This window comes from Amblyomma maculatum, chromosome 6, assembly GCF_055883805.1.
Source record: "Amblyomma maculatum isolate TAMU_Amacu chromosome 6, ASM5588380v1, whole genome shotgun sequence".
NCBI lineage: Eukaryota > Metazoa > Arthropoda > Arachnida > Ixodida > Ixodidae > Amblyomma > Amblyomma maculatum.
This window is the reverse complement of record NC_139349.1, coordinates 64,803,456-64,816,489: the sequence shown is the minus strand read 5'-3', so window position 1 is coordinate 64,816,489 and position 13,034 is coordinate 64,803,456. Positions and strand designations below refer to the sequence as shown.

General features: G+C 44.9%; 1 protein-coding gene across 2 annotated transcripts in view; it reads right to left on the bottom strand.

Moving 5' to 3' along the window:
- Pdk (pyruvate dehydrogenase kinase) overlaps positions 1-13,034 on the bottom strand; it is a 381,689-nt gene that overhangs the window by 213,933 nt on the left and 154,722 nt on the right. The window contains exon 1 of one of the 2 annotated variants that reach the window (XM_084606830.1): positions 3,105-3,165. The exons of the other annotated variant lie outside the window; for it this stretch is intronic. Coding sequence (XP_084462956.1) covers positions 3,105-3,150 — 46 coding nt within the window. The 5' untranslated portion in view covers positions 3,151-3,165. Of the gene's footprint in view, positions 1-3,104; positions 3,166-13,034 lie in introns of those variants that run through there. 2 annotated transcript variants of the gene reach the window in all.

The window sequence follows — 13,034 nt, the reverse complement described above, 5'->3', positions numbered from 1 at the left end:
CTCCATCAGAGAGGGAGCAGATCCAAGCGTTTCGGAGGAAGCTTCAGATTGGGTTTCTTATTGCACTGATATAATTATTTGCTGAACTATATCAGCTATAGGTAATTACAGGCATCTAAAAGTAAGCATCGGGTAGCGAATACTGTTCAGATCCTAAGTACTTCATCTTTAGCTATACCGTGCACGACTTGCCCGATTTCTAACCGAGAAACAAGCACGTCCGTGAGAGCTTTAAAAAAGAGAGACCAGTATGTTTGAACGACAATGGAAACTTCGGCAATTGGCAGCCAGAGAGCCGTGCAGACAACTTGAAATTCACGGTGCACTTGCCTGAGCTAATATATTTACTTGTATATAAAACTTGGGAATCCTCAAGTTGAATGGACGTAGTCATGCTTGGTTTTCTATTTGCTGCTTATGCTTACGAGCGCCCTTTTCTTATACGCGGAATAAGAGGGCAGGAAAACGTCGAAGAACAAGGAGAGGTCATCAAGAGCGACCGATATCAAACCAGGCACCAAAAGACTAACAATGTATGACCCTATGTCATCTAATCATTTTGACCTTTGAAATGACCACTATTGTCCTTGATATTTGTCCTTTAGTCACGCCCCTTTTACTTTCCCAAAGAAGGTCGTTGGTTCGAGTTTCTCGCTTTCGTCCCTGCAAAGTCAACTGCGACGCAGGCCGTTGTCGGGGCGCCAAGCCGGGAGTGGGATAACGACTTGAATTGCAGGCATCGCTAACAAACCTCCATGCGGCGCTAGATTTCTCCTCTCGTACCAAAACTCTGACGCAGTCGTTCCCTGTGCAGCGTTCCGGGTGGCGTCATACCATTTTATTGCTTAATTGAGATGCACCTGCTAGTCTAGTAAGCGATAGGGAGTAAAACCGAAGTATGTGCCTCTGATTGTATTCTGTAATCACCTCGCTACACCCCGTGACGTAGCACAAAGCGCGTTTTCGGATCGGATGTCACGGCGCGAGAGAGCGTTTGTCTTCATACATGTATCTTAAGTGTCCCGAAACTTATCTTTCAAAGGGACAGCTCAATTCTGGGCTTTTCAAAGTTTACCGATTCAGAGAGTCATCACCTCGGGGATTATTTTTCCTGGTTCAAGGGAATACACCGAAAATACGGAACACTAGTCATGACGCTTGCGTATGATACATATGCATTCAAAGTCTCATTAATAAGTAATCCACGCCCCATGGTTTGGTGTGGGTAAGTACAGGTTTCGATAAGTTGGGCCTTTATGTCGTCTTTGTGGCTCATAACATCAAGGAACCTCGAAGCTACATGAGTAAGCACGCACGACCGTAGGCACGAAACCAGTACCTTAAATCTTACTGGTACCTCCCAGCCTGTTAGACCAGCGCACAGTCTATATATTTAGGAGCCACCTTTGCCGCACCTTTAAAGCTAATGCACAATGCCATTCTCAACTGGAATAGCTCGCAAGTTTCAAAGGGTTATTTGTCTACTTGTTACAGGTTCATATTTAGGAATTTAGAAAAAAAGAAACAGCGTTTTGTTTCACTGGGAACTCAAAAAACAAAGCAAAAGCTTCTTGCTATTACTTTCTTAGTAATGAGAATGTGTACAGGATTAAGTAATTAACTCACTTACTTTTGCCGCTCAATCAGCGGGACCTATCCAATATTTCTCCATTCGTTATATATTTCGTTTTATTACTAGCTCACCTATGCAATCAGCGAATCGATTCGTAGCTTTCGTAGTGGTGTCATAAAATAAGAGAGCTGTGGCAGTTCTCATATTCCTTGAGCGAGAGACGAGAGAGAGAGAGAGAGAGAGAGAGAGAGAGAGAGAGAGAGAGAGAGAAAGAGGTAGCGTGGATAAGTGGCTGCTATTCTTGAAAAAGGAGAGAAAAGAACAAAATCTATGCAGTCTATCTTCGTTGGCGTAAAATAAAATTCAACGTCAGCACGTTTCGCTCTAAATCTGATCTTGGCTGAACCTGAGCGTCGGGGCAAACAGCATTGTTGGCTGAGAGGCGCACCTGGGAGCTTTGTGCACATTCGCCGGCGGAGGTTTTAACGCCAACGCGGTACACAGAGCGCCTCTTTGAGACTAGGCTTACCGGTGTCGCATTGCTTTGAGTCGCGCGCCAGTCGCGCGGCGCTCGCTCAATTAAGGGGAGCGCCCGGATGCGTTGCGTAAACGTGAAACCAGATAAGCGTGGGCCGCTGTCCACCTACTGCAGCGAGGTAGCGCTGAAGCGGTGATGGAGCTTATGTAGGACTTCGGCTTTCGGAAGCGCTTAATTCAAGCCACGCTGGCGGTTGCGCAACTTGTTGGCAGCATCCTTTTAAAGTGCATTCTTTGTTTGTTTAGAAATAAACTCTCGCATTTTCAGTGAAACGAATGAGTAATATCTCCACCACTCCTTGAACAGTAACGGCGGTTTTGTGACATTAGAGCTGACGCAAGTGTTAGCGGAAAGGCTGAAGGCTCACATTTTGCGAGGCTTCCTAAACATTAGACTCTATGAGATGACAGTGTTGGCAACTAGGGCGAGTCCTGAAATTGCGCGGACTTCTGTACAGTTAATGATATGACGTAAAAGTGCAGCAGCCGACACTTGTCGCAATTCCTTTCGGTGCGCACGCGTACATGAGTGTGCGCGAAATGCAATCATGTACTACGAGTGAACTTTAAAGCGTCGAATGCCTGCTCCTTGTCAAGGTCGGCCATTTATGAGCATCGAACCGTCAGAGCCAATTTATAGGCGCCTGCTATTAGCGCATATATAGCAGGCATACAGTGGTGAGCTTCTAGAGAGATCAGACACTATTTTGTTCTTGAAAAAAAAGGCAAGCTCGTCATGTTTTTTGGCGGCTGAGTGGTACGGAGGTTGAATTAGCCGAGTCAGCAAGTTATAACGAAGACGTCAATGTAATTTATATTTACAACACCTTTTATATTGGTGGGAAAGTTTATTCTTCTCGAAAGGGCGTTATGATATGGTTCAAAACGAAAAATGAGGATGTGACTAGCATACATAATTTAGTTTGTTAAATATGTGCATTTTCTACAAAAAGTTACCATCAACGTTTAAATACGAGCTTTTGGAAATATTCACCAGTGAAGGGCAAATGTTTGGTGGGGAGTATGGTCGCGACTTGCATAGATCCGGGCTGGCTGGAGGTTGATGAAGAGGTGTTGGTCCTGCAAAAGATTTACTCAGGTTGATAATGACGTTGATATTTGGGAGTATAATACGTGTTTTTAAACGCTTTTGTTTCTTAAAATGTAAAATTGTATCTCCTACAGTGTATGGCGTGTTTACCTTCCGTTCAACCCTATTTATACTGCCCTCTACGATATATGATGATGCGTACCGTAGATAGTAAAGTTTTATGCCTACTCCGCCTAAGCGCATAGTGATGTGGTTTATATACTGACAGCAAATGTATAGGGTAGCCCAATTATATATTACCCACGCTAATACGTTTATATAATGCGGACAAGGGAATGACCAAGAAAAGCTTCTATCTGCCGAAGAAGGCGACCGCTACAAAACAGGTAGTGCTTTAAATCATGCGTTGTTCCGGTGCGGGTATTGCGGCGGATGTTGAAGACCCCCGAGTGGTCGAAGTGCGGCGTGGGTCGCAGGTCTTAGCACGGGCACTTGTTGAACAGCTGTCGCGTGTTTGGAGCTTTTGGACCTTAGATGCAGCTGCACCATTGAAATTCGCCAATATAATTCGTTCACAGCGTTGTTCTGTAACGCCAAAATTAAAGCGCAACTTAATCAGTGCCTATAAAGAAAAAGTAATCAATAATAAAATACCCACAATCTTAACCCAGGCTCAAGAATAAATTCGCAAGGGCTATTATATAGCATATCATGCTCACATTATCAATCAGGGAATACAGAAATGAACGCGACGTATATAGGGGTTGCACAGACGCATAGTCTTCCACAAAGAAAGTCATAAATTCCCAATAAGGAAACGTGTTAAGCAGATAGGCATGATCTCTCCAGCGTTATTTACAGCTTGATTTACAGGAGGCTTTCAAGGGCCTAGATTCGATACTTGGGGTTAAGAATTAATGAAGACACTGCCTTCGAAGCCTGCGATGTCATCGATGGGATTGGTTTGCTAGGTAACCCAGGAGACGAATTCCTAAGCACGATACATGACCTTCGCAAGTAAAGCAGAGCAGTAGGTCTAAATAATAATAGGCGGACAACTTAAGCAGAGGACCCCAGCAGTTTACGAGAGGTAGAGATGGGCAGTAGTAGCAAAGCTCCGTCAGGAGAAGGAGAGTAAAACAAAGCAGAAGAAAGCCGCAGAAAAAAAAAAAAGAGAGAGAAAAACTAGGAAGGAGTTCGCTTGGGAGATTCTTTCAGATCTAGAATCAAATTTCACCAGCTTTTCTCAAGACAAAATGATATAACTGCAGTATTGATGGTATTTACGTAAGGAGTAAAAGTGTGGGTCTAAAGAAAGAGATTCAGCTTACGCTTGAGGACAACGCATCGATGTTTGCAAGGAAAATGATAGCTGTATTGCGAAGAAACAGGAAGAGAACAGAGTATATATGAAAAAAAACAACAACAAAAACACGAGTTAATGATATTCTATCCGAAATCAAGAAGAAGAAATGAACATGTGCGGGACATGCCGTACGAACGCAAAATGGCGGATGGCCCTTTTGATACGGACTTAAGACTTAGAGAAAGCATGCGTGCATGGGAACGGCGGAAAGTTAGGATAGGTGGGAGGATGAGATTTGGAAGTTTGCAGTGCTAGAGACAGCAGTTGCCACAGGAGAAGGTTACTGATGAGGCCTTACTAAGGTGGTAGGAGAAGTCAGGCTGACGATGATGATGGCGAACGCGATCAGCTCTGAACTATGTACAGAGAGCGAATGCATTACCCGTCCTGAACAGCCTGACAGCTGAAAAGGAGCAGTGATGAATGGCAATCGGATGCGGCTTAGATTTAAACGCACTAGACTTAGAGGCTTCATTCTCCGGAAAATTCGACTTTGTTAGCGTCATCATTTTGAGCGAGAAATCCCGGGCATGGCTCCGGTTAGCTGTAGATTTTAGGTGGCATGAACGGGCACTGATTAGACCGTGGAGCTGTGTCAAGTCGTAAGGCGACATACATAGGATGATCTGCAAGCTAAGGCAGGTCCTTTGATGTGGCAATAAAGGGTTTACAAAAGTAAGTCTGGCAACCATGACCGGCACGCTGATCTCGCGCTTGCAGCCATATTTTCTTCGCTCCCTCCGTTCGCTTTGATTCGCTTCGTTGTCCGTCCGTAAGCGCCCGCCGTTCTGTCCGCGCTTTTCACGTTGTAACCTATTGTGCTGTGCTTGGACCTCTCTTCTGTCCCTGGTGGTGTCTGTTAGCAACGCCAAGAAGCGTATTTTGACAGCCGAGGGGTAGCGGGGCCCACCGGTCGCGCTGCCGAGCGCAGTTACAAACTGCTCTACGAGTCGTGCATGGGCCCCTTGTCGATCCGCGCAGCGTCATCCCTATCCAGGTACATTATCCAGAGTTTTGTAATGTGCAGCATTTTTTTTTTGCCTGTGTGCCTTTGCTATTTACTTGAACGACTATGAGAGATGATCGCGAGTTCGTTTGCTTGGTTTGCGCATTACCGTCGCTCATCCCACCAGCAAGGATGAAATTTATTTTGAGATGAAAGAATCGTGCGTTATTTGACGTAAGTTGGAATGGAGCTTAGCACTTTCCTGCCTATGCCGTCGACGCAGTAGTTGGCACGGGTCTCGGAAATAATCAGAGGCTGCGTAAAAAAACAAAAAAATAAATGTGTCATGGTAACTTCTGCTTCCAGTGAGTGAAGATTGATTGGTGTGCGATAGCCGATGATGAGTTAATAAAATATTTGTAATTAATTGATCAATTGATGAAATAATGAAAAAAAGGAAAAAAAATGGAAATTGAGGATTTAAAGGTGTCATAATGCTAGAATGAAAAACCAGTGCTTGGTGGTGCTAATGAAGAAAATTTAGAATGTGTAATTAATTAATTGAAGAATGTGTTCAGAGGTGTCAAATTACTCATAGAGGAAAGGCGATTGTTGCTGACCCTGAGTATTGGTGTATAAAAATATAAAACACAAAATAAATTAAAGAGGCAAATGATAGAAATATAAAATAAATAAAAGCTAAAAATTTAAAACGTGAAGAAAGAAAAACATCGTGTGTGTGTGTGTGTGAAAGAGACGCTATCGCGTCATACCCTTAACGGCGCGGAGCTTAAGTGTCCCCTTATTTTTTAAAACAGTATTATATAATATAAATCTGACTTTATAAACACAGCCAGTTGCACCAAGCACAGATACTTCGCAGTAATGTGAGTTGACTTTTCAAATTTATTTTCGTTTCAGCCAAGTTCCTCTTCCTCCAAGTTCCTCGAAGCTTCCCATGACAGCGCTTTCATATGAGATTAAGGCTTCAAATGTCTACTATCTGACAGAGAATAAACAAGAAATCAGCATATTTACAAAATGGACTGAATTTCAGGTGGCCGTCAATTAGCGAACCATCGGGTGACTCGACAAAACACACAAAAGTGAAGCGCGCGCTTCGTTATTTTATCGGCAGCGCTGGCCGGTATGAAGGCACAGAATGCAAACCTGAGCTGCACGCTCTGGACGCGGACCGGACTTCGCATGCATTATTACGTGATAACATCTTTCGAAACGGGCTGGACATGAGCATATTACAACACACTAGTGGGATGACATCTTTTCCTGCTTTACTAGACGCCGCGGGTTTGGCAGCGGCTTCTGTAGCATGAAATATGCACCTCGGGCGCACTTGACAGCCGTATTGCTCTCTGTACCAATCATTACCATTTCGTACTACTGTGAAAAGCAGTTTCGGTAATCATGCCCTTGTCTTAAATCAAATACGCAATGGTAAATCCAACCTAGGTACAAAAGGTTTCAAAGAACGTGTTTGAACTACAGCGCTCGATATACATGCATTGCTCCTTCCCCCGTGTCCTCCATCGAAGCGTAAGCTTATCCTTCAAGTTAACAAGGCTCCATAGCACGCAAAACAACCTTGCTGTTCGAGGTGATAGCACGCTCTGTGAGCTAGCTCCCAGCCAGAGGGACGTTAAGTAATGCTTTACATGATGCAAGTGACACTCGTAAAGCCGATTAGGATTGCAAACGAGCGGTCGCATACACGCGTATACCTTGTTTCCGTGCGCGTCTGCGACGGTGCGCTTGCCGCAGAAGGGTATGCAGCAACATGCTGGCACCATTCCGAATAGAGCTTGGCGCAATCAGCGACTGCTGTGATGTTAAAAAATGAAACAATCGCTTGTGATCATTCCAATGCAAATTGCGGTGCAAGCACGCATTCCACGAAGGCGCACGTTGACAGCGTACTCGATGGGAGGCGCGGGGCTGACTGAACAAAACATGGCCGCCGCGCACAGTTTCTGTCTCTTTCACTAGGTGGCGCTAACTTTTGTAAAGCCTCTATTGAACCCATGGACTCTCGAATTCAGAGTCCACTCAGGCCCGTTCCTTCGGCTTGGTTCAAGAGCTGCAGTGTATGTATATAGGAATATCTTTCGCATAATGCGGTAGCCTACGACTACAAGTTATTGAGATGTGTGAGACAATAATAGCGCAGATTATGTGCTCATACGGGTAGCAAAATGCATGTCCGCGGGTGAGGATTCACGAGAATATCTTATTTATTTGTTTGTTTACAACATACCCTGCAGCTCAAGGCATTAGAGCAGGGAAGTGATCTTCACAGATATCATCGGGTTACACAAAACAAAAAGTTACAACAGAACTGGTGAACAGAGACAGAAATAAACCAGTACCGTGTAACTAAGTCTCATTCGGTAAGGAAACAGAAGTGCTGATGCTAGCACCCATCACATGTGCAGGAAGAGCATTTCATGCACTGATTGCTTTTGAAAAAAAGAAAAGGAGAATTTTATGTAACTCGTCTTGCACCTAATTTTGCGAATTTATTATCGTGGTCTTTACTGACTAACTGGCTGACTGGTAGTAGGGAGAGGGAAGGGGGGGAGGGGGGTTGAATATATTGTTACCTCTCAACTTCTGTGAGATTATAATATATAAAGTGCATCAGCTTAAACTAACTTTTTCCCCCCTTTCCTCCGACAGTTCGAGTCGTATTGTGTTTTTCATATGGGTGACGTTAGATTCTCTTGAATATTGCCTTGATATGAGTCTGGCTGCCTGGTTTTGTATATGCTCCAATTTATGGACTAGGTAGCGTTGTTTGGGATTCCATACGACGCTAGCGCATTCCAAGTGCGGCCTTACAAGCCTTACAAGCGTCCGATAGGCTATAAGTTTTGTGGGGAGCATTGCGAAGTGTCCGGTTTACTAAGTTAAGAACTCCACTTGTTTTATTTGTTATCCTATTAATGTGTTGACTGAATGTGAGATCCCTAGTGAGAGCAAAACTTTGATATTTTATCTCAGACTATTTTTTTTTCACTGTGTTACGTCCAATTTCGTATGAAGCTATTATTCGTTTTTCTCGATAATGCTATATGATAATATTTTTCAGTATGCAATTGTAGCTCCCAAGACTGAGTCCATGCGGCTATGGTATTAATATCTTCCTCCAGAATTTCTTTATTCCGGCGACTGAAAATTGTCCTGTATATTACACAATCGTCGGCAAATAATGTAATGTTAGAAGATATGTTGGTTGCGATGTCATTGATATATATTTAAAACATCAATGGTCCGAGAACAGATTCCTGCGGAACTCCAGATATCATGTCTATTCATTCGGGCTTACTGCCGCTCATTGCACACACGGCTTTCTTTCATCAAGATAGCCTCCAAGTACCCTGAGAACTTTGTCATCAATTAGCAGGTTCTTAATTTTAAAATTTGAAAGGTCATGAGAAACAGAGTCCAATGCTTTCCGAAAATCTAGAAAAATGGCAGCTGTTTCATATTCTTTTCTAGAGCCGTGCATATATATTGAGGACGTTTTTTAGAAACAGAGTAGAACAAGATACACGATTTCAAAATTCATGCTGATTCTGAAAAAAAGAAACTATTGGATTCTAAGTGCTTGGCTATATTACTGTACAGAATATGTTCAAGTTTTTTTTTTTTTTTTACAGGAAGGAGAGCACAAAGAGATAGGTCTACAGTTTGCTACAGGTCTGCAGACGGTAGCCATTAATGGTGCATTAAAGTGGTTTTCGGAAAACATCATTCTGGCTTTTATTTTCTTCACCATGCTGTCGCGAATAAAAAAGCTTTAGTCACAGACAGTACAGCTCCTAATTAAGCCCACATCAATAAAAATGCGCCCTTTCCTTACGGCGTGATTGAGGTGTCTACAGAGAACAAGTGAGACAGTTGCCGCGCCTTTCCCTTGCTATAAATCTATCAATCTCTGTTCTGTCCGTACGAAGCAGCGGAGGTGGCTCAGCTACAGAGCCGGTAGCAGGCCCGTGTATTTTATTTTCCTTCTTCCTACAGCCACAACAACTACGACAACAACAGCCCCGTAGGGACAGGAACAGCCACCCTTCACCACCTCCCCAGATGCTGTCGAGAGAAGCAGTTGAGAAGGTAGTCTAGAGAGCTTTCATACGAACTTCTTTCTTAGGGTAGTACGAAAGGAACAGTATTTATCACACTTCCTTGTGGACTTGATTGATTGATTTATAGGAACCTGAGCCGTTCCATTAGTGAAGAGAGGAAAGAGGGTGTGAAAGATGGGGATGGTGGCTGCTCCTTGCTTTATGGGGCAGGGAATGCCAGGCGCTCTCCGTTTGCTGCGGGGGCTCGGCGGTATTACAGAACTGCGTTCAGTTCGCATTCAGTTAGGAACGCTCTGTGATTGGTTGGAAGCACTTCCGCTCAATGCCTCTCAGAACCTTTCGTGACGTAAAAGCGTTTAGGTCAGCGGAAGTGCTTTAAACCAATTACAGAACGTTCCGAAACTGAACGCGAACTGAACGCAGTTCTGTAATCCATTGACGGTTGTGCCTGTCGTAGGCCGTCATTGCACCCGTCACCACTTCAGTGGCGGAGGACGGCGGTCTTACTCTCTCCTACTTCTTATTTTTCTTTATTTCTTCTACATTTTCTCCCTTGTCCACACGAGGCAGCGGAGATGGCTCAGCTACAGAGCCAGTAGCAGATCCGTGCATTTTAAGGCGAAAGCTTTAAATGCCTCATCGTTGTCAGCAGAAGCTGTCGGCATAAGGTGCCAGTCTTTCGAGAGAGATAGTTAAAAATAAATAAATATCCGGGAATCGAACCTCCATCCCGTCTACCGTGAGGATAGCGGGATTCCGCGAATGATAGATATTTTGCCTTTAGTTTCCTGTAAACGAATTATAGAACGCCGGTGAAATTTTGATGCATTCAATGGAATGCCGGATGTGTTCGACAAGGGGCGCGCCATATACCGTCGTGACTGGTCTTGACGTTACCAGGCGATTCATGCATAAACGAAGCTGACCCCCCAGGCTGTGCGATCCAGGCATCCCTGCGGCGCCTTTCATGTCGAGCTTCCTCGAACGTCGCACCACACAGCAAACAGAAGCATGCATCGGCGATATTTCAAATTGATTTACAGGATAAAAAAGGCGTAGTATCTGTCACAATTCTCCGTGGACTGATTAATTTTTATAGGAAGGGAAAGGCGCGCTAACTGTCTCACTTGTTTTTCTGTGGACACCGCAACCGCGCCGTAAGGGAAGGGAGGAAGGTGGGAGTGATAGGGGAAAGAGAGAAAGAGGAGCCGTAGTGGAGGGCTACGGAGTAATTTCGACCACCTGGGGATCTTTAACGTGCGCTGACATCGCACAGCAAACGGACGCCTCTTGTGCTGTGCGATGTCAGCGCACACATGCATCACGCTGTAAAGTAAAGGAGGCAGGTGGGAGTGAAAAGAGAGGAAGAGAGAGGTGCTGGAGTGGAGTGGTACGATCCACCTCGCTATAATGGTTTTCGCCTCATTGCACTTTAGTGGTCCAAAGTGTCTTCTAAAATTTTTCTTTTCCTTCTTGCGGCCTTTGGAGGTGGTGAAGGGTGGCAGTTCCTGGCCCTACAGGACTGGAACGGTAGGTCAACGCCGCTTGCGGCGGAGGCTAGCCAGCCGCCGAATTTTGTTTTAGGCCGTCATTGCACCTGCCACTGCTTCGGCGGTGGACGACGGCTGTTTCGGCGCGCGTCTTTCTATCCTTCTTTTTCCTTTATTTTCTCTTTTGTCCGCACGAGGCAGCGGAGCAGGCTTGTGCATTTTTTTTTCCCTTCTTCCTACAGCCATAACAACAGCAGCAACCTTCTTCCTACAGTCGCAACAACAGCGTGAAAGAAGAAATTGCTGCCATATTGGAGGGCTGCGGAATAATTTCTACCACCTTGGAATCTTAACCAGGTGCACTGACATCCCACCATCAGCCCCTGAGTTCGAGCTAGGGAGCCTCCATACCAACGCCATCCTTACGGTTGTGGTAACCCAAATAGGAGTGGTGCCAGCTGGCGCCGCGAATGGATGAGCACATATTCTGTGCGCAACAGCCGGTAAATTTTGCGGTCCGCCGCAATTTTGCGAAGCCCTCCACTACGGCAGCTTTATCTCTCTCCTTTCAGTCCCTGCTTCCTCTCTTCCTTTACGGCATGGCTTACGTGTCCGCTCAACACTGTGACAGACACTATTCTTTTTTTCAGACCAATTTACAGTTTTACTGACAAACATCCCTAGTTGCTTTTGCGCCATGAAATCCCATATAAATAAATAACTAACAAACATCAGCACCGGGGCAGTAATCGCTGTAAGCTGAAAGAAATCAAAGAAATAAACATTTTAACCAGCCTTGTTCCTTATACCAACAGACCTATCGCTCGACATTCGGTTAAACAGCGTTGGTCTCATATAGTTCTTTGTTTCCCTTTTCTCTCGCAAGGTTGTTGGCACGAGCGTGGTCAAGGGGAAGGGGAAGGGTGCAATCGCAGCCCCGCACTCACGAAGCCCACGTCACGAAGACTTCACTTTCTCGAAAGATTTTTCTTTCTTTCTTTCTTTCCGCGGCATGAAGAACGCCCTCAGGAACAGCGCTCCGGAAAGTGGACCTAACCGAACACAGCCACGAGGACAGCGAGTTGCGTCATGTTCGTGGTTGGAGCTCTGCCTGACGAGTGTTAGAAGAGCAAAACTGGCGCACTGAGCCCACTTACTCCGCTGGCACGAACCACTTAGGAGGATTGGCTCCTTTAAGAGCGGCGGTAAATCTTGCCGCTTTCAGCGACGTATTGATCTCGCTCGCTAGCGCCAACTTGAGGGGGGTGGCATCGCCAGCAGTGGAAGCCACTGTTGCGGTCGAAGAAAGGCAGCCGCTGAGCTCACAATGGCATCTACTCACTGGCGGCGCCCTTGTGTCGATCGGCTGTCTTCTGTTGGGTGAGGTGGGCAATCATTGGCAGCCAGGACTAGACGCTGTAGAGTAAATAGTGCTGGCTGCAAAGGCAGGAAAATTCATCGCGGATGAACTGTCTGGGTTGTCTCCGCTTTTTGTTAAGTTCAAATTCTGTAAAGATACAAAAAAACGCCTTAATTATGATGTGATTGCCCATTCATCTACTGCGAAGTTAAGTTTGTGACGAGAGCGAGATTACCAGCTGTATCTGTTTGGAATAGAGTGTTCAAGGAAAATGCTTAGAAGCTGTGATGAGTAAAGCAGGCATTGAGTCAATCTGCTGAGGTTCTTCTCGCCATTTTTCGTTTCTTTTCTTCCTATACACATAAGTATCTTTTACCTCTACATTAAAAAAAAAAAAAAAAAAAAGCAGACGCTTCAATACAAATAATATCTGAATTTCTGCGCTTCCATGTATGCTGACCCTAAAAGCTTGCATAATTGCCGCGGAACTACTTCCATTTTAAATCGATGCCTGCCCATTTTTTAGTGCTTCTATGCGAGCTTTAGCGTACGTATTTACAGTACACTTTCGGCACGAGTTATTAAGCGGCTCTTGCAGAGTTGCA